The 26,060-nt window shown below is 39.7% G+C and overlaps 1 protein-coding gene, 1 long non-coding RNA gene and 1 pseudogene across 2 annotated transcripts in view; 2 read left to right on the forward strand and 1 right to left on the reverse strand.

Annotated features, from left to right (window-relative positions):
- Positions 1-26,060, forward strand: part of LOC144334322 (uncharacterized) — a 123,598-nt gene that overhangs the window by 5,013 nt on the left and 92,525 nt on the right. The window lies entirely within an intron of this gene.
- LOC100423177 (olfactory receptor 52D1-like) lies at positions 9,718-10,538 on the forward strand (annotated as a pseudogene).
- Positions 19,545-20,548, reverse strand: LOC714592 (olfactory receptor 52D1-like). The gene is given in 2 exon segments (XM_077964763.1): positions 19,545-19,935; positions 19,938-20,548. Coding segments are annotated over 2 exon segments (915 nt in total). The 5' UTR covers positions 20,542-20,548; the 3' UTR covers positions 19,545-19,624.

Consider the following 26,060-nt stretch of genomic DNA (forward strand, 5'->3'; position numbering starts at 1 on the left):
AAGAAGGTAACTTTTGCTACTCCCATCAGGATTTTATTTGATGTAGTTAAATAAGCTTTTAAGACTATCATACGCCACATTTAGCCCGAATCTACTCAAAGCACACAGAAAACAAAGCAAAAATCACCAGTAGGGCAGAATCAGGCATTCCTCATTTGGTGGGAGTTCTTATTGTAACCCAGGCATAGGTTAATATAGCCACCCAGAAGTCATCTTCTCCTAGGTGTAAGCAGTCAAAATCTGTATCAGGCAAGTCAAAGAGATGCTGCAGGTTAAGCCCTCATGCCCCATAGTAGCTAATATGCTTTTCAGCCTTCCATACGCCTGTGTTCTAGACTCTGCAAGAAACGCCTTATTATAATTTTCCCAGACTCAGGGCTGCCCAAAGCATGGAATCTCCAACAGGTATTTATGATTCATTACAACTTCTTCCCATTCAGAAAAGTTTGCCAATCAAGGGTCATTTCTATCACAGACAATGCTGCCTAGTGTCAACCTAAATAATAGCAGAGAGACAAGCTTGCCAAATAAATTAGTTTATTCAGGAATAAACAGGACTATAACCTGGGATATGCATGCTATGACAGATCATAGGCATATTCAGGGAGGTGGAGGCAAGGGAAAACGTTCAAAGGCAAAGGGAACTATATGAAGGTTGTTTTGAAACAAAAGTTCATTGGTCATAGGGGCTTCCCACAGATGGTGACATGTGCACTGACCGCAGCTAGGAGTGGGTCTTCATAGAAGTGACATGACTACAGGGTTGTGGTTTAGTAGAGCTACTTGCAAGGCCACAGTTAGGACTGCCTATTACTGGAAAGATGTCCTCATCGAAGTGGCTTAATTCCAAGGTGTGGTTTTGGCAGAGTCCCTTGTGACAGTTCTTGTTATCAGGCATATATACATAAGGACCCTCCTTTTATGAAGGTCCCAAACTAAATGGACTTTCTGGCCCCATTTAGTTTGATTTTGACATGAATGATTCCATTTTGGTAATGACAGTTTTCACACTAGCAATATAATTGGTATTTTACAGTTGTCTAGTTTTTGGGGAAACAGAACCAGTAGTTTAACTGAAAGTCAGATTCTCATGCAACAGAGGAGTTTTGTTAACCCTTTTACTTACATACTTCAGAACACATGTGGCACTATGGTCTGAGATAGATACTAGTGAGCATAGTGATTTACAAGTGGCTCAAGTAGCTTTCAGTTGGGTTTACTACTGCAAGAGCAAAGAAGCAGGGCAAAAGATATGTGAAATTAAATACACAGAAGAGTAGGTGGACATAGATCCTCATCACTTCCATAATTCTCACAAGGGTGCACATAATTTGGTCAATGCGTCCTTTGCAAAATGGTCTAGCAGGTCAAGGGGCCAAGATTGTGAGCTCTTATACCACTAGGCTAGGCGGGGATCACATCAGCACTCCAGAGCCTATTTGCCAAAATAAAAGGCAATTCTTTGCAGAGTAGATTACATATTCCATGTTCTCATTACTGTATCATTAGGACCATGGTAGTCCTAGTCACAGATGGGAATTTAATTAAGATAGTGAAATGAACTCATTTCCCTTGGCTGTTAAGTTGGCAGTTGATGGTGAGGGTAAGAGTGGAAGCTGACAAGCTAGTACTGGGATCTGCAGAAGGCCAGGGAAGAGATTGTTTAGACTTGTGTCATAATAGTACTGATAGGGTGGTTAGATTCAGGACATATTTTTGAGGCTTGGTAGAAAGGGCTTGCTGATGGAATTAACATGGGACAGTAGGCTTTTGACTTGTGCAGTTAAGAGGATAGTGACCTTTAAGAAGGAGAATAACTAGAGGAAGAGGGTTTTCAGAGGAATATAAAAAATACTGTTTTGACCCTGTTAGTTGAGGTCCCTGTTAGACTTCAAGTGTTCTGGGCATATTCAGAGGAATATAAAAAATACTAGATTATTTGTCTAATCCAGAGATGTAGACTTGCTGCTCCTAAGCATGTGTGAGTGTTACTGAAAGCCATGAATGATATCGTCCAGGTTGACTGTGCAGACAGAAACAAGAGTGGGACCCAGAGCTGGTCCAAATTTATTAATCCTATTTTCATAAAGTAAATTCACAGAAATAGATTTATTCACAGAAATAGGTCAAAGAGTAACCAAAGACTTGAGTTTAACAATGTAAATGCTATTTTGAATGGCTGTACTGTCATATCTCCACATTAAAACAGGATAGGGAGGCACTGGGGCCAATTTTTCATAGACATCTTTTAAGAAAACCTAGGTCAGAAGGTCAAGCAGTTGAACTTTGTGCCCTGTCAGCCCCTAATTTCCCTGTCAACTTGAACTTCATTCTAGAAGTTCAGTCCCTGCCTTTGCAGCCGTGTACTTTCTTGGAATGTTTTATGTTCAAATATGTCGCATGTCGGAATGATAGCTCTCTGGCCTGTGGGACAATCTATGATTAATGCATCCCACGAGAGTACATGCCTTTCATCTGGCCTCCAGCCCTTATTGAATGGGGGCAAGATTGAAAATTTATAAAGATAGGATAAGGCCTATGGCAAAACGGAAACTCATTTAGAGGCTTATTAGTCAGATTGGAATTTAAAAAGGAGATTTTTCAAGAGATCATTATGTCTGTCTATTAAATCGGTTACCTGGGATGTGTCAGGAACATGAAAGTTCTATTGATTGCCTCTCCCAAGGACCCAGCATGCATGGTGTATCTTAAGAAGTAAAGGGTGTATCTTGGTTACAGTTAGTAATGTCTGTAACTCTGAAGGAAATGAGGGTTTTGGCAAGGCCTTGTATTGTCACCGTGGTATATGAGGAGATATACTAAAACTAATATTGTTTTGACTTACATTTTGGGTATATTTGTGAGCAAGAGATTCTAATATGTTGATTTTTTTTTTACCTTGAAGAAGACAATTTGTAGGTAATGGCCTGATAATTTATAATACATATGAAGATGGGACCATTTGTTGGCCAGGGCATCCAGTGTTAAGGCGATTGCCTTAAGATTGGCTAAGTGTGATGTTTCTTGGGTCCTGTCCTTTGTTAGGGACATCCTGCCTAATGGATGGAAAGCAGAAACATTCCACTAAGGTCTATCAGCTGTCATGTTTAGCAGTGCCATTGGCATAGTCCAGGAACTGCCACTGCTGTTCACTCAGTTAATCCCAAGGATCACCAAAGATAGCTAAGGGGTTTAGGGAAGGGTGACCTCCTCCAGCACCATGGTATCTGGCAAGGAACTGAGAACAGCGGAAGCTACCTCTTCTGCTGGTGGAATATCCTACAGTGCTCAAGTTTGGTTCCATACTGTCTTAGGGAGGCCTCAGTAGCTATGCCAATGTTGTGAAGGTTGGTTTTTAAAACCCAAAACATAATGGGCAGGTGGGAGTGGAAGACCACACACTAAGAGTTTGTAAGAGCCCCTATTTCCTGGAGAGTCCGGTAGGTAGTCAGTCATTAGTTGTTTAATGCCATTAATAAACGTGTCAAATGCATTTCCTTGGAAGAGGATACTATGAATGTGATGTCATACCTATGCTCCAGGAGAAAGGTGTGTATAGTTAAGAGCCTGTCTGCAAAGACTGTGTGTGATGGCAGAGCTGCTGAGAAATTCCATGGGTAGCTTGCAAAAGGTGTATTGAGTTCTTTTGAAGGTGGAGGCAAAAGTGGTGAGAGATTGTTAAAATAGGGGTTTAGCCACCTGTAGTTGTCTTTACGTTCTGTCTCTGACTGATAAGAGAAAAAGGAAGAGATCCAGAGTCTCTAGGCAGCAGCCTTAACCACAGGATACTCAGTCCCTCTACCCCTCAACTTGTTTTTTATTTGTAATCTCTATTTTCTTTGAATGCTTACCTGAGAAGATCCTGGTAGTCCCAAGTGTTCTGGTGGACACCCTCTCTAGAGTGTCCCAATCAACCTTAGAGAGCCTGGGGGTCTGCATGAGCAATAGTGGACTCAATTTTGTCTTTTAAATTATTTATTTTTTTGACAATTCATTTATTTATTTTGAGACAGAGTCTCACTCTGTCGCCCAGGCTGGAGTGCAATGGAGCGATCTCAGCTCACTGCAACCTCTGCCTCCCAGGTTCAAGCGATTCTCCTGCCTCAGCCTCCAGAGTAGCTGGGATTACAGGCCTGCACTAATTTTTGTATTTTTAGTAGAGATGGGGTTTCACCATGTTGGTCAGGCTTTAAGGAAGAGATTATTAACATGTCAACATGTACCAGCATTTAATAATACTCAACGCTTTTACCAGGTTAAGTGTAATTTACAATGAGCTGAGAAACATCTTCAGGTGTCTCAGGGGAAACAAGATCAAAGAGTTCCTTCCCCTCTCTTTCCTTTCCTCTCTCTCTCTCTCTCTCTCTCTTTTTTTTTTTTTTTTCATTGATTCACCGTCCTCTGTGGATGGGATCTGTGATAGCCCTTGGGGTTGGGGACCAATGAGCAATGGCTACAAGGATGCAGCAGAGAAGGTGCCACTGGTCCCAGCAGCATCGAGTCTAATCAAGTACTGTCTAGGACTATCCTCAGGGGGAGGACCATTTGACTCTTGGGGTCAGGAGAGTGAATTATATTCTTCTCCCAAGTGCTGTTGAGGGCAGGCAGCATCACTTACTAGAAGTCTACTACAGCCCACTGGCTCCCTCAGCTTTCCAGCTAGCATTCAGCAATATACACACCCATGACTCTATGATGGGGGAAACTCCACTCCTAGTGTCAGGGGATATTCAAATTATAATCACTTGAAGGTGCACTGAAGAACAGCCAAATCACATGGCCAATTCAAAAGAGGCTTCCCTCTTGGTGGGATTAAGTTGGAATGCAGTATCCTGGAGTGGGTTATTGGGATTGGGACAGGAGCTACACTTCTTTAGGAAGGGGATTCTTGGCAGTATTCAGAAGAGGTAATACAAAGCCATGCAAGGCAGTACACAAGAATGTCATTAGAGTGGAAAGGCCTCAAAAACAGTAGAGCCCAATCTAGATAGGCAATTAAACCATGAAAGGTGAAAGGGCATCTCTGAGGGACATTTCACTGGAGTTTAGAATGATCCCATTTTTGTTGCCAATTGTGTTTTAATTGAGTCCCTTTGTGGGGTCTTTAAAAATTGTTACAAGGCATGGAAATCACACTCAGAAATGCATATGAGATAAAAATTTATTATCACAGTTTCTAGAGGGAACCACAGGCATGCCATGCCAGGGGCCCTATGAGAAGAACTCCTAGGGAGCAGGCTCCATCAAGCAGGAGAGCCAAGAGAGAATGTGAACCCATGGGGCAGGTACCTCCATTGAGAGTCAATGTGGACTACACAAGCAAGAAGCAGGAGGGGATTTTACTGGTACATTTGAATATCATTAGGTCACAATCAGGGAAGGCAAGAAGAGGAACTTGTGGCAGGAACCAGCCTTATCACACAGGTGCACCTGGTAACTTGGTGAGGGGTGGATTGCTCAGAGACTGTTCATGGAGAGGTTAATGTATCAGGAACATATGAAGTTAAAAAAAATTACAGTATGCCACCCTGCTACGCTGTATTTTGGTTACAAATTTTATGGAGAATAACTTTTCTATCCCTTCACCTTCAGCCTATGCGCGTCCTTACAGCTAAAGTGAGTCTTTTTCAGGCAATATATAGTTTGATCTTGTTTTATCCATTCAGTCACTCTATATGTTTTGATTGGAGAATGTAATCCATTTAATTTAAAGTGATTATTGATAGGCAAGGACTTACTATCATTATTTTGTTAATTGTTTTCTGACTGTATTGTAGTTCCTGTTTCTTCCTCTCTTCTTGTTTTCCTTTTTGATTTGATGATTTCTTTTGTAGTACTATGCATTGATCTCTTTATTTTTGTCTTTTGTGTATCTACTACAGATTTTTAGTTTGTAATTACCATAAAGTTTGCATAAAACATCTTATAACAGTCTATTTTAAGCTGATAACCTAAGTTAAACTGCATACAAAAACTCTACATTTTACTTCTCCTCACCTACACATTTTGTATTACTAATGTCACAATTTATAACATAATACACTGTATCCATTAGCAAATTATCATATAGATATTTTAAAAATTTGTTTCTTTAACTTTTATACTAAGATTAAAAGTGAGTTACACACTACCATTACAGCATTATTCTGATGTTGACTTTATACTTACCTTTACCAGTGAGTTATATGCTTTTATACATTTTCATGTTGCTAATTATAGTCCTGCCATTTCAAATCGAAGAACTCTTTTTAGCATTTCTTGTATGGCTGGTGTAGTGGTGATGAACTCCTTCAGTGCATCCACTCTTGAATATTTTTGTTCCACTGGAGTGCTAGAATCTCTCATCTGGACTCCAGGGCTCTGACAAAGGTATTCTTGTTTATGGGTAGTTGACAAAATCGGTGTTTCTCTAGGGGGATAGCAGCTGCAAACTTCTTTTTCATTATGTTGCTAATGCCCCTTCTGACAGAAGGTTTTTCTGGATACCATACTTTCTCCACCAGTATGTTTGGAGTTGTCCATATCATCTGCTGTTAAAAATGTCCCTGAACCTTTGGTCGGCCCTGACAGACCTATCTGTTCTCTGTTCAATCCAGTTACCAACCTGACCACAAGATGTACCAAAGATTTTTTGTATTAAAATAATAATATTTAATAGACATCTGCTCTGTGCCAAGCATCTTGACCTATACTTTGTAGGAATAATCTCCTTAATCTTCAAAATAAATCTTTGAGAAAATATCATTTCATACATGATGAAACCCAGTCTTAAAAAGGAAAAATGACTTGTTGAAGGTTATGAAGTGATGGCAGTGGGATTTAAACCAGGATTATTTCACTCCAGAAAGTCCAGACTCCTTTTTTTGTATTACTTAAATAGTTTATTGGCAAGTTGATTATTGTTACTTTATTTTATAACTCTAAAAGGAATATATACACAATGTAAAATATTCAAAAGATGTCAGCTCCTCCAGAAAAAGTATGGTTCTTGTGCTGAAGAACTCAGTGGGTAATGTGGACGGAGCTCCTGCCTTAAGAGAGACAAGTGTGTAAATGGACTGGGAAAGGCCATCATGTGATGCTTGGGAAGGAGACATTCAGGTACTGACAACAAAATCCACAGAGGAAGAGACAAAGAAATGGTTCACCTCAAAGTCTATGTGGGGAAAAAAAATCTCTGGAACCATGAGATATGCAAAAGTGGTTCTGAATAATTGTTACCTGGAATGTTATTTCCTGCCACACATTAATACATTTGCTAAAAAAAGGCAGAAATTTTAATTTGGATATCTGATTCCACTAGGGATGACCCAATGGGAATCTTCAGAGGAATTGGTTTTGCTAGCAATTCTTGTATGATATAAGTTATGCTGAGTCTGACTGGCTGCCAGCCAGTTATGAGGCTCAGTCTGTGAAGTATCACCTGGCTGAGAAGTTCTTTCAAACTCAGAAATTACAAAGTATCAAGTCTTAATATTGGTTGTACCCTAGATATACTGGTTAAAACTAATTACAATTTAAAAAAATATATAAATATATGATGAACAAGGTAATTGCAGAGGGATCTAAATGTTCAAGTCACTTATGTCTAACAGCATCTTCTGGAGGTGTTATTCTAGGCAGCCAAATCCTAAGTTTTTAGTCATTGAAAATTCTAGAATCAGAAAAAAAAGGTTAAGTATATGGCAGCAGTTAATGGTTTAAACCTAAGATAGTTTGATGCATCCACCACCATAAAAATAATTGCTGCAGAGATATGACTTTACCCTAGGGCTCCTCTGGCCTGGAGTGGTCAACACAGTTCTTTGGAGACTTACTGTTTTCTGCTTTTACAGTTGAAATATGTCTTCTCCTAAGTGACAAGTTTCCTCTTCCGGTATGTTAATACCTTAAATCTAATAGTGAAGTCTAACAGACCTAGAGTCAAACTGTTAGTTTCTTATGATTTCTCATGTCTCAGCTCTGATTCTCTGAGTTAAGATAATACTTCATTTATCTGAGAGAAATTTTATAAGTTCTTGGGGGAAAATGATGTCTTTTTAGAACAATATAGATAGATTTCTCAACCTTGAGACGGGAACATGATGATGACTTTTTAGAAAAAGGCAGATTGATTTCTAAACCTTGATATGGGGGACATGATGATGTCTTTTTAGAATTATGTACATCGATTTCTCAACCTTGAGGTCTCAGAAGTGCAAGCTGCCTTTAGACCCCGGTGAGATGGGGTAGACCAATTATACATATCTTCATTCTGTTCCTATGTGAACAAGGACTCGAGACCTTGGCTGGGCCATGGCCAGTGTATGGTAATTTAGTGGAAGATAGGTGACTGAAATCAATATTTCCTAAGCTAGCTCTTAGGATCAATGTCTTTTCCATTTAGCCATATTCCTTTATCAAACTCAAATAGTAGGATTTTTCAACAGTGGAACAGGCTGATGTGAAACATGTTTCCAGATAAAGACATTTATTTTGTTTCTGTTGCTGTTTAAAGCAAATAACAGACAGAGTCCGGCAGGGTGCGGTGGCTCATGCCTGTAATCTCAGCACTTTGGAAGGCTGAGGTGGGTGGATCACTTGAGGTCAGGAGTTTGAGACCAGCCTGGTCAACATGGTGAAACCCCATCTCTACTAAAAATACAAACATTAGCCAGTCGTGTGGGATGCACCTGTAATCCCAGCTATTCAGGAAGCTGAGGCAGGAGAATGACTTGAACCTGGGAGGCAGAGGTGCAGTGAGTCGAGATTGGGCCACTACACTCCAGCCTGGGCAACAGACCAAAAAACTCTGTCTCAAAAAAAAAAAAAAAAAAAATCCAACCTCAGGCAGGGGATCCCCTTCCCTTCATCCATTCAGGTCTGCTTTTCAACTATAACCTCATCACTGACATCATATCCCCTATTCCCCTAAGGCTGGCCCAGGACAAGAACAGCTGCCATCCCTATGGGAGCCAGGTGGCTGCAGGGCACCAACAGTATGTGGATGAGAGAACACCACTGGACATTTCCTGATCCCTGCACCCAGGTGTGCTCAGTGCCACATCTGGGCTTCCACAGGTCTGTGTCCCACAGTGTCCTCAGGTGACCCTGCATTCTGTTCCCAGAAAAGTATGCCTTGGGCTAGAGAAGAAGCAGGGGACAGCCAGCTGATATCTTGTGGAGAGCCATCATCATGCATCATCAGAGTGTCTATTAAGACCCCACAGGACTGCCAGGAATTTTCACTGGCCGAAAATAGCAGTGTCCACCACTTTAAGAAAAAGCATCTGGTTTCCCTTCCATGTGACTGCTGATTTTGGTCCTGTAGAATGATGACATTATGCACTGGCCTCTGTCACTTTTTCTAACTGAGACACTAGAGAGGGAGAGGGAAACAGGAAAGAAAAATCTAGAAGACGTTTTGGAAAGATGTTAGATTCTCAAATACAGTCATGGTCAAAGCAAGGTGATGGGAGCAGAATAATTCTTTAATGAGTATTTGAATGGAGGCACCTGTGAAGCATCTTTTGCCTTAGAGAGAGAACAGGTGCTACAATAATGGACTGTGCTGTTTATTTTTTATCTTGCAGTAGTTGCTGCAGTGTCTGCTGACATCAAATGGGTATCCTGATAGCCTTCGATATCAGTGGTGGCAGCCTACATGAAATTTTTATCTTGATGGGAATTTGAGGGCTGGAGGCTGCCTTTATCTGGATTTCAATCCTTTTTTGTGCCATGTGCCTGGTGGGACTGGCTGGAAATGCTGCCCTCATCCTGGTCATTTCCAGGAACAATAGCCTTCATTCACTCATGTTCCCATTCCTTTGCCTTCTCTCAGTTCCTGACCTGGCTCTCGGTTCTACCACTGTGCTCAAGATGCTGGCCATTTTGTAGCTCCATGCTGGTGAGATTTCCTTTAGTGGATGCCTGGCCCAGATGTTTTGCATCCATTCTATCTACGCTCTGGAGTCCTCAGTCCTTCTTTCCATGGTCATTGATCGATATGTGGCTATCGGTAACCCATTAAGATATACAACCACTCTCAAGCATGCTGTCATAGGTAGGATTTGCCTTGTTGGGATATTTTGTAGTGTGGCTATTGTCTCCTCTTTTATCTTCTTGCTGAGGTGATTCTCCTACTGTGGTCACTGTGTCTTGACACACACTTACTGTGAGCACATGGGCATTGCCTGATTGGCCTATGCCAACATCACTGTCAGTATTGTCCTGTGGGCTGACTGTGGCTCTGCTGGTCATGGAACTGGAGTCTATCCTCATTGGCGTCTCCTATGGCCTTATCCTTCATGCTGTCTTTCATCTTCCATCTTGTGATGCCCAGCCACAGGGCTCTGAGTACCTGTGGCTTCCACATTGGCATCATCCTCGTTTTCTACATCCCTGCCTTCACATTTCTCAACCACAGCTTTGGCCACCACTGGGTCCCCAAGCATGTGCACGTCTTTCTGGTTAATCTCTGTCTGCTGCAGCCTCCTTTACTGAACCCAGTCATCTATGGGACTAGCACCAAACAGATTTGGAGTCAAATCTCTTTGTGAGACTTCTTCCCTTGGAAAAGGATTTGGCCTAACCTATCAATCTGAGATAGAAGATGAGGAGAGTATAAAAGCTATGAGGGATCATTGATAAATTCATAAGTGGAAAAGAGAAACACTGTGTTACAAACTATGGGACTTGGCTGTAGTGGGATTGAGAAGGAATCAGAGAGACCGCTGGGTTGAGGAGGATATTATTTAGGTGCACTGGCCCAGTTGGATTAACATCCAAAGGACTGAGCCCTGAACAAAGAGTTGATTTTTAAGCATTTTGTGGGGTGGGGGGAGATCTGTGCAGGGGGAAGCATATTACAGAAGCAAGAAACAAAGACAGTTATTCAATTAATTGAGACATGCATTACATCATTTATTACTTTCCAAGGAAAAACATGTTTTATAGCTTGAGTTTATCTGTCTAGTTACCTTGCAGCTGCACAGCTAGAGAAACAGGGTCTTCACAATGCCTGGGAAAGGAGGAGAGATAAGGCTCACTAGCCACAGAAAAACAGACAGTTAATTTTTAAAGGACTCCAGCTCTTTCTCTTCCTCAGGAGGAATTGGGTTTTCTTACACACAACTGAGTTTCTGCTTACACATTCTTTGATTTCTTTTAATTCCTGTTCTATGGCTTCTAGTACTGGACACATCCCTTTGCTACTCATGAACTCAGATTTCCTTATCAGTACTTCAAGTGTCTTACAGCTCTATGATCTGGTAAATCTAGTGCCCAGATGGGTCCATTTTCAATCTTGCTGTGGGAGTCCAGAGTTCTGAGTTCTGGTCCTGCTTCTTACAATAACATCTTGGGTCACTAAACTTCATTTTTCTTCCAGAAATAATGTGTGGTTCATAGCAGGAGATTATCACCGTGAGTATTCTTGGTAAGTATTTGTATTGCAAGGTGAACTTTTTGGTCAAATGAAGCCAGGACCTTAGAAGAGCCGGCATGGGGCCTACAAAGATGCATCTAGGAGCAGAACAGATGTTACAAAGGCATTGAGCACTAACCCCTACTCTTACCTCCAGCTTCATTGTATGATTTTTCTCTCTTTCCGAAGTTAGTATGCTATTTGGTCCCTTTAGCATTTACTCCTTCAAAAAATAAAGAGTTTTAACTTTGTTGCTAGTTGCAGGCTGGTATCCTAAGAAGAAGAAGGAATTTATTTGTCTATTAAAATAAATGTTCATTTACTAATTTATCTTTAAAAATTTGTGTAAATTTTAGGGGTTTGTGTGCAGTATTAGTACATGGATATGTGGGGTAGTGGTGAAGTCTGGGCTTTTAGTGTAACCATCACCTTAATAATATACATTGTATCCATTCAGTAACTTCTTATCCTTCACCCCAATTATATCTTCCCACCCTTCTGAGTCTTTAATGTCTATTATTCCACTCTTCCAGGTCCATGTGTATACATTATTTAGCTTTTACTTATAAGTGAGAACATATGGTATTTGTTTTTCTGTTTCTGAGTTGCTTAAGGGCCTCCAGTTCCATTCATATTGCTGCAAAAGACATTTTATTTTTGATGCCTAAATAGTATTCCATTGTGCATATATATCACATTTTCTATATCCAGTCATCCACTGATGGACAGCTAGGTTGGGTCCATATCTTTCTTACTGCATTCACTAACATTCAACAATTAGCACCTGTTATATTCCAGGCTTAGTCCCAAGTATTACCAGCCTAGTCCCAAGATTACAAAGGAGGGAATGATCAGAGAAGAGGTGATGTTAAATCAATGTCCTATAAGGTAGGCAGCAGGCAACCATTTGCCAGGTGAACAAGCCAGAAAGGCATCCCAGGTAGAGGAAACAGCATGGACAAAGGAATGGAGGTTCAACTGTCTGGTGTGTTGGAAAACTGTATGATCAGTGTGGCTAGAATTTTGTGATGACGGCTATGCTTTACGTAACAGTCTCACTTGTTTGGGAGTGTACCCTGAAGGCAGTGGGGGCCTTTGAAGGTTTGAAGCAGGGGATGACATAGTCCAATTTACACTTTATATCAAAGTTAAAAAATGAGATTGGAGGGTAGCAAGATTAATGGTAGAGAGACAAATAGAAAGGCTGTAGCTGCAATCTTTTGGGAGAGGTGGTAGATTCTTCCTAAGTGGAACAAAAGAGAAACCCTACCTGAAAATTTAAGCTACATCCACCTAGGCAGGTTTTCAGTTTCAGTAGCCTCTGCTAAGTTTTGCCTGGGCCACAGTGCCTTACACAATATCCCTGTGAAATATAGCCATCCCTTCTTATCTGCAGAGTAAATATTTCGAGACCTCCAGTGGATGACTGGAACAGTGGATAGTGCTGAACCCTATGTATACTGTTTCTTTCCTCTACATGCAAACTTATGATAAACTGAAATTTGTAAATTAGGCCCAGTAAGATTAAAAATAACATAAAATAGTATAATCATAACAATATACTGTGATAAAATTTATGTGAATATTTATTTCTGGAATTTTGTGCTTTATTTTCAGATTGTGGCTGAGCACATGTAACTGAAACCATAAAAAGCAAAACTGCAAATAAGCGGGGACTACTGTGCTAGACTCACTGAGCACTCCTGCCTCAGGAACTGGTCTTGAGTCTGATGCCAAATTCTCCCACCCTTCACACACACAGGACTGGGAGAAGCCAAACACCTTTCCCAATTTGCCACACACATAGGTTCCCTTCATTCAAATCTTGAATGAAACTTCTATTTCCATCTTTTCAGTCTCAAGAGCATGAGCTTTGGAGAAAAAAAAATGTCCTAACTTCAAACTGAAGCACTATCTATGTTACTTGAATGGCCTTCTATGGATTGCTTGACATCTTTAGTCCTGTTTACCTAATTAATAGAGAAAAGAAATAAGAGTTATAGTTTAGAATTATTGTAAGGATTAAATATGTGAATATCTTAGCAGAGATTTCTTAGAATATAGCTAGCGCTAGTAAGTGTCCGTCATTAAAGTCACTGAAACTCTGAGTCTGTTTTCCCATCTGTAAGATGGTGTTGATACTATCTATTGTGTATTAGCAAAGATTTATGTAAAGCTACACATATTTATATTTAACACGCAGCACATTACTTTCCACATAGATACTCATCAAAGTAGTTATCTCTCCCTTTCTGTGCTCCAAAAACTCTCCTACCTCACGTTTAATTGGTGAATATCAGTAATTGATATCTGTGATGCTCAGTGAATGCTTTAATTTCCCAAAACACATCTGAAAGCCTGCTCCCCACAATAATATGATTAAATTTCACAGAACCTGTCCAATTTCATTTACAACATCTCCCCACATGGGAAGGGAAGAGGAAAGTGGGGCCACTCCTGACAAAAATCAAGGGCCTCATCTGTCATTGCTGCTACTCTTGTGATTCCCTGGGTGTTTTCTTGCTGTTCAATTCCTTCAAGATAGGCTGTACAGGCTGGGTACTGAAGGCATCACTTGCTTATGAGTAGCAGGGTACAGAGTCTAGTGGGCAGTATGAGGCATCATTTCACATGTGCCCATTCCACACTCAGCCCAGGAGACTCTGCATCAGGCTGTAAGGACCCTGGCTCAACAGGCTCATGAAGTAGGCTCCATTCTGATCAGAGTTGTACAGTCCCTGTCATCCTCTGTCACCATTAAATAAACTAGACTTTTCTTATCTGTGTTTTCTTCTCTGTAGGACATCCTTTCTTCCTGCACATTCCAGTCTTGGAAATGTTTCCCTGCACTCTCTATCTCATATTCCTCAGATTCATTTTTCTAACTATTGCCACTGGCTTCTGGATTTGCCCTCCTGTTCCATGGAAATTACCTTCCCTAACATCAGCAATGGCCTCCTAATTGCCAAATCCAATGGGTATTTCTTAGCCTGCCTACTTTTAAAATGTTCTTTGTGAGGCTTAACACTAGTAGCACAGCCTGTGATTTTTTTTTTTTTTTTTTTTTTGTCATTGGTCTTCTCAATCTACGCTGCTGTCCTTGGGGGATCGCATATTCTTTTACAACTTTTCCTGGCTCATGCAGATGATAACACCTCTTTTTCTATTCTCATGTTTGCCTGGAGACTTTACTTCCCATTTCACTGAGAGAACAGATACAGTGAGAAAGAATACTCACAAATTCTCACCTCCACATCCACCCACTTATGTGCATAAGTGGCAATATATTCTGCCTGCTCTCCTGCTGCTGTAGATGGAATTACTAAATGCAACTATTTCACAAAAATGCTAGATTCCTTCTACCCTTACCTATTCAAGAACAGTCTTCCTCTCTTTCCTGTATCATCGAACTTTTTTTTCCAGTGATTCATTTCCATTAATTGATATCCTGCTATTTTCTAATTTTAAAAAGAATACACTAACAAAAACAAGAAAAATGTCTTCTGTCCCCTTTTTCCTCTGTCTACCAAGTCATTTTTCTGATCACCTTTACAACCAGAGTAACTACTCAAAGAGTTGTTCATGCTCACTGACACAAGTTTCTTTCCTCTTTTTCCCTTAGCACTACTATACTAAGCCTTACCCATATCACTCTAAAGTTTGAAACCATGCTTGCCAGGGTAGCCAAAAATCTCTGCGTTGCTGGATACTGTGGTCATTTTTCAGTCATTCTTCGTGCCTTACAGCCATATTTGAGTAATTCTTGTGTTTGATGCGGTTGGTCACCTCCTCTTTTTTCTTGAAACACTTCCCCTTATATTCCTAGACATCACGAACTTTCAAATGAACCCATCCCTCAAAGACCTTTACCCCTCCTACTTTCCTTTGTTGATTCCTTCTTATCTCTCTGACTTCTTCACTTGGGAGTTCTTATCTTTCTATTGTATCTCATTTCCTTGGTGTTTTTGCCCAGTTGCCTGACTTTAAATACCATGTATATATTGATGAGTTCCAAATTTATATTTCTAGTCTAGACTCCTCACTGAATGATTGACTTTTGTAGTCAAACCTATGAGACATTTCCTCTAGTATACCTTAGAGATAATGAACTAATTATTTTCTTCCACAAACCTGTCTTCCTTGTCTTCAAACAAACAAAGGCAAATCCACACTTCCAGTTGTTCTGACCAAAAACCTTACAGGCATCCTTGACTTCTCTCTCTTGATGAAAGTCAATTGTTATAAAGTGCTGTTGGTGTAACCTTCAAAATATACCCAGAATCAGACTCCTTGTAACCATCTTCCTTGCTACCACTCTGTGAAAATTGCTGGCATTGCAATAGCATGCTAAGCAGATTCATTGTTACTATCCTGGTTCCCCATTATTTTTTTGCTCTACTCCTGACATAGCAACTACATTGATTCTTTTAAACACCAAGACAGGTTATGTAACATTATACAGAGGAATAAGCAAGCACAGAGAAGGTCTGTAATTTTCCTAAGGTCACATAGCTCCTGATTAACAAAGATGTAGGGACCAGAGCTCTTGGATTCCAGAATTTGTGATCTTGGCTCTGTGCTGCTCCATAGTCAGAATCAATCAATTCCCTTGAAACAAGTGAATAGAAAGTGTGTCTTATCTTGCCCTTACACAGAGAAAGGTACAAATTAAGTTCTAACTCTTTGGGAATTTAGAATCTCAGTTAGAAAAAATTAAGAGAATAATCTAAATCACAATGAAGAAATTATCTATTAATATATTTATAATAGCAAATTGAATGTCTCTGTGCTGCTGAGAACCATTGTTAGCACATCAGAATAAAGTCAAATAACATGGAATGAGATGGAAGAGAGAAAACAGTTTCTTCAGCACTCAGAGGGAAGAATTTATTTGTTGTTTTTTTGAATCCTACATAGACAAGAAAATTGTGTGTGTGAGTGTGTGTGTGTGTGTGTGTGTTTATGTTTATTTTGTGAGAGAGAGAGACAGACTTGGTGGGGTGAGGTGCATTCTGGTTCTGGAGATGTGCTATGGAATTGGGGAGAACTTGGCAGGGTAGTTCTTCAGGGCCTTACCAGTGCTGAATTACTTAAAATTGAATTCAGAGAGTCTTCCTCAGCACAGATTGAAATGGCTAGACTTGGGGATAAAGGAACAAGTTTACCTAATAGGACAAGATTCTGAGGTTAGGCTTATTGTTAACTCTTCTTTGCAATTTGGCAATTGCACTGATTTATGTGCCAAACTGTGAACTCATTTCTCAAAGTGGTCCAGGAGAAGGACTGTTTAAGGCTCTAGCAGGATCAGGTTCATGCAGCAGTCTAAATGATTTGCACATGCTCTAGGGTTGGTGACATCTATCTATACTCAAAAGCTGAATTTCTTTTTAGTGCATAGGTAAAACCATATTTTATGCCTTTTTAGGGAAAGATGATGCTGAACACTGGAATGTGGTAATCAGTGAAATTTCACCTTGGGAAATCCTGTCTTTCTGTGTTAGTGATTTGCATTACTTTATTTCAAACTTCAGTAACAACTGATTGAGATTGATCCATCAATATTTCACTGGAGACTGACTTATAAAATTTGTAAGGGCTGCCTGTGTCTTCTCATCTGGGCCTGGATTTTGAGGACCCCTCAAAATGTAATCACCCCCAGCTTCCTCAAGCTCTTTCAGTAATCCTCTTTGCTGTCTCCTTCCTGCACCATTGTCTGGTGCCTCCTCCTCTTCCAATCTGTTGTACACCTCTGATCATTCTCCTCTGAGCTCCTCTGGGCCAAGACATGACTGTCCCTGACCTGTGACAGCTCCTTGTGCATGAATTTACCTCCACAGCTGAACTAGGATCTCTCCATGGTCACAGCTGACACTTATCCTCTTGTCTTACCTATGAACTTGTGAAACTTTTTCCTGGAATTGCTTTTCTAGATAAAAATACTCTTTGTCCTGATTCTTGTGGATGTGACTGTATCTGAACAGCCTCAGTGTAATATAAACAAGAATCAAATTACTGAATACCTACTGTGTGCCAGACACTGTGCTAGACATACATTTTCATTATCCAACACATTAGCATAATGAAGACATCATTTATTCATTAAATCAACCAAAACTATGATACATACTAGTATAATCTCTAACACTTTTCCCATAATGTTTTATTGAGTGCTTATTAATTATGTGCAAGGCACAGATGAAATGCCTAGTCTGATGAAGTATTAAAATGGTTATCAATTCAAAAGCAAATAAATGAACACTGCAGATTAAGTCAGGCAGCTATAATAAAACTTAGCATACCTTTATAACTTTAAGAATTATTAGCTGAATACTACTAACTGCCAGCAATCGGAATTGAATATTTGCTTTGTTTCTGAGATTATAATAAACACTTTACGAAGGCTGAGGGCAGTAAAGTGGGATGCCCTAATTCACGCAGCTAGTAGATAAGTCTATGGTCATCTGCACACAGATCTCATAATCTTTGCATAATAAAATACTGGACAATGTATGAGATATTGTCAATAAATGCCATAACCTTAGGCTATTAGTCTCCCTGAATGACAGGCTTTTAATTTATAATGCAAATAACAACGATCATCTCTGAAGAGTTGGAAGAAGATGGGTGGACTTATTTCAGAACTGAGATTACTAAAGCATTACTGTTAAAAAAGGAACTTGGATTTGTGTTGGGGTGATCAGACCCAACACCAGGTCATGGGGGTGATGAAGTCCAGCAAAGTCGAAGGATTAAGAAAAAGACAGTTTCAGAGAGAGAGTAGGACCAGGGGGCCATCGCGATTGTGAAGGCAGTGAAGGCCCTGAGCTCTGGAAGCCCAGACTATTAATGGGTGATCAAACAAAGAAACAGATGGTGAGAATGTAGGGGGTCAAAAGGGTGCATTGCATTAAGCACATGATTTACAGTTGTGAATGTTTAGCATATGCTCTGCTACTTGAGATAACGGAGAGCAGGTTCTTTTAACTCAAGATACAATCGATCCTGGGAGAGCAAGGAGCACAGAGCCAGCAAGTCTAGACACATTCCAGAGCCATGAGCCCTGGATTCTATCCAAGCCATGAGGGGTTTTATGCCCTGGGCTTAGATTATGGTGTATCAGGGTAGCCTTCCACCCTTTAGCACAGAGCTTGGTGTTCCAAAGGCCACAAATGGTTTTAGATCCTGGACCCCAGACATGTTCCAAGACTTTTACATTATGTCAGACATGTCAGTCATGCAAGCCCTGCTTTAGCTTCTTTTCCAACAACCAGTTTTTCTCCCAACAGATTTGGGGCTGGCTCCCGTGAATTCTTAATAAGGGATAACTTTATGACTAAAAGGAAAGAGACCTCAAAAGGGATGAGTGTGGGAGGAGTGAAAGAAAATACGATTTTATTAAGTACCAGTCATATCTCCAGCACTTTTAAAATATTATAGAATTGTTATCTAATATAATTATCACAATAACCCTGTGATGTGAGGTAATGTAAAAAATGTTTTATATAGGTTAAATATCTTTACCAGTAATGTTTACAGAGGTTACATAACTTTCTCATTTTATATTTATTTAATGAGTGCTTTACATGCTTTACCTGCTTTACACTGTCTTCAGTTTTCTAACTTATTTATTTCTCACTACAACATTCAAAGTTAGATGTTATTATTATCCCCATTTAACAGTTGGCCAAACTGAGGCACAGAAACATTTCAAATATGCTCAAGGTCACAAGTGAGCAGTCAGGATTCAAATGCAGGCACTCTGACTTTATACTTTGTGCTTTAAACAAATACATCAATACTCAAAGTGATGGAATTCAAACTCAAATTCACTCCAAACCTATTTTTCACTTGGACTCACAGGAGAATATTCCTACCCTTAAATCCAGATGCCTCTGAAGACCAGGAATTTACTTTCTCCTTAGTAAGTCATAGACACTTTTGAGACAAGTGTGAGAATATTATCACCTTTCTGGGGTATTCAGAGTTCCCTGAGGAGCCTCAGGAAAATAGTATGTTCAATGTGATCATTGATAGCGCTGATTCATCTCACTATTTCTCTTCCTTCCAGAGCTTCCTGCCATGTCAAACCATTCCTTTCACATCATCAGTGTCTGTCCATGTAAATGTATCTAGACAGCTATCCTACACATTTTTTTTTAATCTCCAACTTCTGCTCAGAATTCATATTGATGTCTTCCCCAGGTGAAGCAGTTTTAGAAGTCAGCTCCAAATCTGCTTGGTTCTAGCTCCATAGATAATAGGATTGAGCACAGGAGGCACCAGCACATAGAGATTAGCCAGAAAGATGTGCACATGCTTGGGGACTCGGTGGTGACCAAAGCGGTGGGTGAGGAAGGAGAAGGCGGCAGGGATGTAGAAAACCAGGATGACTCCAATGTGGGAGCCACAGGTACTTAGAACTTTGTGCTGGGCATCACGAGATGGAAGATGAAAGACTACATGGAGGATAAAGCCATAGGAAATGGCAATGAGGATAGAATCCAGTCCCATGGCCAGCAGAGCCACAGTCAGCCATAGACAATATTGACGGTGATGTTGGCATAGGCCAGTCAGGCAATGCCCATATGCTCACAGTGTGTGTGTGTCATGACATGGTGACCACAGTAAGGGAGTTGCCTCAGCAAGAAGATGAAGGGGGAAACAATAGCCACACTATGGAATATCCCAACAAAGCCAATGCTGCCTATGACAGCATGGTTGAGAATGGTTGTATATCTTAATGGGTTACAGATAGCCACATATCTATCAAAGGCCATAGCAAGTAGAATCGAGGACTCCAGAGCATAGATAGAATGAACACAAAACATCTGGGCCAGACATCCACCAAAGGAAATCTCACCAGCATGAAGCCACAAAATGGCCAGAATCTTGGGCACAGTGGTAGAACTGAGAGCCAGGTCTGTGAGTGAGAGAAGGCAGAGGAAGAGGTACATAGGTGCATGAAGAGCATTTTCCAAGGCAATGACCAGGATGAGGGCAGAATTTCCAGCCAGTGCTACAAGATACATACCACAGAAAGGGATGGCTATCCAGAATTGGGCAGCCTCCAGCCCTGGGATCCCTGTTGAGAAGAAGGTGTCTGGAAGATGGTTATCACTGAGGTTTGAATCTGGCATTCTTCCTGGCAAATGAAGGGCTCTTTCTGAGTAGTATTGTTATGATTGCCCTGTAACATCAGATATTTGGTTGATTTATATAAAACAAAGATCTTTCTGTGAAATAATCTTCTTTTGACTCAGAAAAAAATTTGTTTTTCACTTGTACAAGCATCTGAAATGACTACCACATATAATTCGTTTTAAAACCTTCTGCTAACTTCTATATTGCACAATGATGTTTTGAGTTCTATATCCAAAGCACCAAGCTAAGTATTTATTAATCTTCTCAAACTGACCCTTCCAGGCTTGTCTCCCTCCACATCCTGTGCATCATTTATTGATCTCTAGTCCATCCACATCATGGGCTATTTCTTACCTCTCATTCATGTCTTTTCTCCTACCTAGGGAGTGTCATTCCTTTATTTTCCTCTTCTCTATTAAGTTTTAATACAAATTTCCCTGTTTCTCAGAGGCCTTCCCTTTCTAAACCGGTCCTTGGCAATCTCCAATTTTGTATTTTTCCTACTTCCACTATCTTACAAAATTCTGTTGGGTTAGAACTATGTCTTTATGCAACCATAACCTCTACACTGCCCATGACTGTCTGTACCTAGACATTTTGATAACTTCAATAAAGACTAAATTCTGATCACTCTTAGTAACATGCCATTGATGTTTTGAATTAATGATATAATGATGTATTGACTTTTTTCTGTTATGTACCAAATATACACCAAATCACTTTTGTGTATGTATATATACACACGTACACACACACGTGTATATATATACATAATATATGTGTATGTATATATGTGTATATATACATATATGTGTATGTGTATATATATATTGATTTGTGACTTTGAACAAATCTCTTACTTCTCTGGGCATTCTCAATTTAGAAAGGGCAATGAATGTAGTCATTCTCTGATTTTCTGTCTGCTCACTATGTGGCATTGAAAAAAACTCCAAAGCCTTTTTGTGCCTTAGTTTGTGTTTGTGTGTATATATATCATATATGTGATACATATGATATGTATCATATATGTCATACATATCATATGTATCACATATATGATATATATATCATCTGAAGTGCCTATGAAGAGGCTAGGCAACCTAAATATGCTTTCATGTCATGATTGAATATATACAGCAATTTGAGCATTCACATGGGTATACCAGAAGGAAGTGTGGGATAAATAAGATATGCTTGTTGAGGATACTGCACTCAACTATGGCAAAGTCAGCGTATAGTCCTCCAATTCACCAGTATAACGGCTGGATGTGAGGAGGTCAGATCATAATGGCAAGTGCTATTAGAGGCAGATATAAAAAGTTAGGTATTCTGGATTTGCCACCCATAAAGGGACTAGAAGGGGATTCTGTTCTTGCTGTAGAGGGATAGCTAGTATTATACACATTGTCTCAATAACATGTATCCCTAAAAGAATTCTGAGTAGAAATGCCAGGAAATCTGAATTTTAGCCCTGATTCTGTAACATTATTGGTTTGTGACTTTGAACAAATCTCTTACTTCTCTGGGCAGTCTCAATTTAGAAAGGGCAATGAATGTAGTCATTCTCTGATTTTCTGTCTGCTTACTATGTGGCATTGAAAAAATTTCCAAAGCCTTCTTGTGCCTTAGTTTTTATCTTTAAATTGGGAATGACACTATCTGACCTAACTTCACAAAATTTTGTTGTTGACTAAAGATGACTATTCATGGAATTAAACATTTGTATACCCAGAATAATTCCTGTATTTTTTTCTAAAAAAAATAAGATATTTATATTGTAACAACATATACTCTGGATAAAAGAGAGTACAGTTATCATTCACATCCCTAATCAATGAAAAGGCCAAGCCTAGAGAAGTGAACTGATATAATTTAGCTCGTGAGGCATTTTATTTGCAGAACTATCGTTAGGTCTCATGTCTCCAGATTCAGAGTTTGGTGTTTTTGCCTCGCCCTACTGTCCTTTAATATGTCCAATACTTGAATTCCTCTCTCTTTCAAATTAGGTGAATATCTTATTTTTCTCTAACATCAATTCCTAGTGCTGCAGTATCTTTACTCATTATCTGAGCTCCAAAGAGGTGGAATTAGGGAGTCCCCTTTATTTGCATTGAGGTTTTTTTTTTTTTTTTTTTTTTTTTTTTTTTTGGTAAGAACAGGAGACATCTTATTGATTCCTACCATAACAGAGCACCTAGGACTGCAATACAAAGAAACACATACATATTTTACTGCAGCGAAGATAACTGATGACTGATGGTGTTTAGGAAGTTATGAGACAAAAGATACAGAGCAAAGAAAAAGTTATTGGCATCAGCTGGTGCAGGGCTGTACTATAGGTTCCTATCTAGCCCAGATGCTCAGCTCATCTGCCTTCCTACCCTCTGCTTTAGTTTAAAATGCAGAAGAGAGACGGGAAACAATGATTAACGCAGGGGAGGGGATGCCCATTGTGGGCTGTGTGGATGTCTTAGGCAAAATTAGAAGATAAAGAGCTGCTTGTGGCTGCTTAATCTCAGAAGTGAGTCAAGAAGTTTCCAGAGACGCTCTCCCAAAGCAGAATCTATCATTTTCTTGTCAAATGCCCCCACATTTCTTCCCTCTCCTCCTCCTCGGGTCTCCAATAACCCAATAGTACTTAGTGGGCACATACCATGGACCAGTCACTGTGTGGAACTGGGATAATAGCAATGAACAAGCAGACAAAAATCCCTGCCATGAAAGAGTTTAGGTTTTAGCAAAGGCAGATAAATAGCAAACAAAATGCACAAGTAAAATATATGTTAGATAATGATAAGATAGTCTAGATCCTTAGGCCACAGAAGGGACTTTGGCTTTCACTCTGAGTTGGAGGGGGATGCTTAAGGGAGAAATCACATTGCTGGTGATCTGCAAGTTCAGACTCAAATTCATTGCTCAGCCCAAGCAGAGTCCATCAGGTGCTGAGGCTGACGGCACCAGGGACACAAAGCTGAAGAACTGGAGAAATAATTAACACATTTTTATGGGAAAGATACATCTATTTCTAGAGCTCTTACTATTATAACTTCTAAACATTGCCTCAATTCTTGATATTATTACTGTGAACCTTCTTTTTGATGCACTTAAAAAATGTGAGAGGAAGGTTATTCTTATGTCATATGTGCTTTGGTAAAATTTTGTAGGATTTGTGTTCTGTGCATTCTTTCATCCTTTTTCTTTTGCTGGACTAAGAGTGAAGGGGAGAACAGCAGAGATCTACCTTCTGTTACTTTTGGTCAGGGTGGGGGGCTATGATGAGAAATCTGCTTCTGACTTCTTTTTTGAAATCATAGAGTACCATATTCTTTGCAGATTATGTAGATGATGTACTTTTCATTGCCAGAGAAAGAGTAGGCAGTCTGTATAGTGCCAGTTTGTCAAACCTGAAAATGCTAAAATCAACCAAAACCTATAAAGCTATGAAGAATATTAATATTGTATAGCATCTATTGGAGCAGAAAAACTTTTTTAAAAGGCAGGTTTATTCTTACATTGCCCATAAGAATATTTTGAAATAATACATACATAATGTTTATTTAGCCAGAGGCAAGATGATACTGTGGTAATACCACCGGGTTTGTTGTTCAAAGACAAGGGCCAAGGCCCAGGTTTGCTGCTTCCTGGCTTTGTGTCCTCGGGCAGGTCATTTAACCTCTCCCACCAGTAAACCCAAGAAAACAAGTCCTCCTCTACTTCTTACAGAAATATTGGGAAGATCAAGTAAACACATGTCTTTGTGAAGTACATAAAATTAGATATTATCATAATGCATTGCATTGATATTTTTAGTGACGACACTAGATGGTTTTGGGCTCAGCATTGGCACTGGCCTGTGATAATAGGGGAAAGAAGCTTAGAAGATAGAGTTTAGACAGCTGGAGTCACTACCATATTCTTTTCTCCTTTCTTTCTGGCCTATTCTTGCCCTCTAAGGAAGATTTAAAATAACTGTTGTAAGATAACTGCTACTCTGTGATTATCTAAGGATGTGTGGACCAGAAAGATTGAGGCAGGAGCAGGTCCCATTTGTTTCCCTTTAGAAAACAGTGGGAAATGGATATTGAGCTTGAGTATCATTTAGGTTCACAATACAGGCATCCTTCCTAACTTGTTTCAGGATCCTGAGTCTGGGTCCCCATCTTAGACCTAGATGCCAATAACTTAGCTGTGAGTTCATTCACTGAACATATTGTTGAGGAATCTGATTTCAAGAACTTACCTGCATAAGAGACATGTGTTGGCAGGTGGAGCATGCAGAGGTTGGACCTCGGTGTAAAGGCGTGTGTATGGGGGTGAAGCTGTGTGGGAGAGAGTGTGATGGTGCAGTGGCTTTGGCAAGAGGTGTGTATCTGGATGCAAAGTTTTGTTTAGGGAAGTGAAAGCTGTGCTTCTCTGCAGGTTCAAGGGAGTGTGGTATGAGAGAGTGGAGGGTCTGAATGTGTAATTCGTGTTGAAATGTCTTGTCCTTTCTCAGTTTTCTGGGCTAAATAAATGTCTTCCATTTAGCTCTGCATTTCTGCTTCCTTTAGTCAAGGGGACTGGTAAATGGGGTTATTTATTGACTCTTTCTGTGATGTGCAGGTGTGAAAACTCAGGTGGCATCCCCTAAGGATTTGATCTGTGGTCCATCTATTGAGGAAAAGAGAAGAAGCAGTTGATAATTGAGAAAAAAAATGAGCAAGTGAAATTTTCTGAGTTTTCAAGGAAATTTGAAATTAAACACCTAGCCTGTCTTTTCCTCTATTCTGATCTCTTATTTTTTCACTTCTTTCCTTGTCTTCTTTTTCTCTTCTTTTTACTTCTATGAGTCTCTTTAAATTTCCAGTCATTGTGTGTCCACCACAATTCTGTGCTCATGGGATGTTGGAAAAGATTTATCTGAATGGTGCAGCAAATAATGGTGGTGCACACATATATACACACTTATACCATTGCACTTCACTTACAAACTCATGTTCCAAGAGAAAAAGAAGAATTTTGTGACGATGATACCAGAGTACTAAGCAAAGCTTAGGACCCTTCTGAGCATGGCTTACTGTAACTGCCCTGGTATGTACCACTGAAGGCAGTCCTTTTAGAAAATGACATCAATGCTCTAGCCAGATCCCTTCATATCCTATGACGTTACCTATTCATCAAGTCCTTGCACCAAGGGTCACATCCAGAAAAGTTTCCTCTCAGGGTTAATTACTTCTCTTTCTTGACTTAAGAGTACTGTACTCTCTTCTCTTCTCAAATTAATTTGAAACCAGTGGACTTCAAAATTTTTATGTGGAAATTCCCTAAAGAATTTTCAAAACACTACATGCTGCTTTAAAAATTTTAAGTTGTAATATAAAAATTATGGTTAAAAGTTTAAATGTAGAACAGGATGTAATTTCCAGTATATTGTAAATATTGAAATTTTAACATGAAACTCACATATATATTTTAAATGTCTCCTATAAAAACTTTCTACTCTAGCAATTTCTAACTTGCCATTGTTCATTAAAAA

The sequence above is a fragment of the Macaca mulatta genome, chromosome 14, assembly GCF_049350105.2.
Source record: "Macaca mulatta isolate MMU2019108-1 chromosome 14, T2T-MMU8v2.0, whole genome shotgun sequence".
NCBI lineage: Eukaryota > Metazoa > Chordata > Mammalia > Primates > Cercopithecidae > Macaca > Macaca mulatta.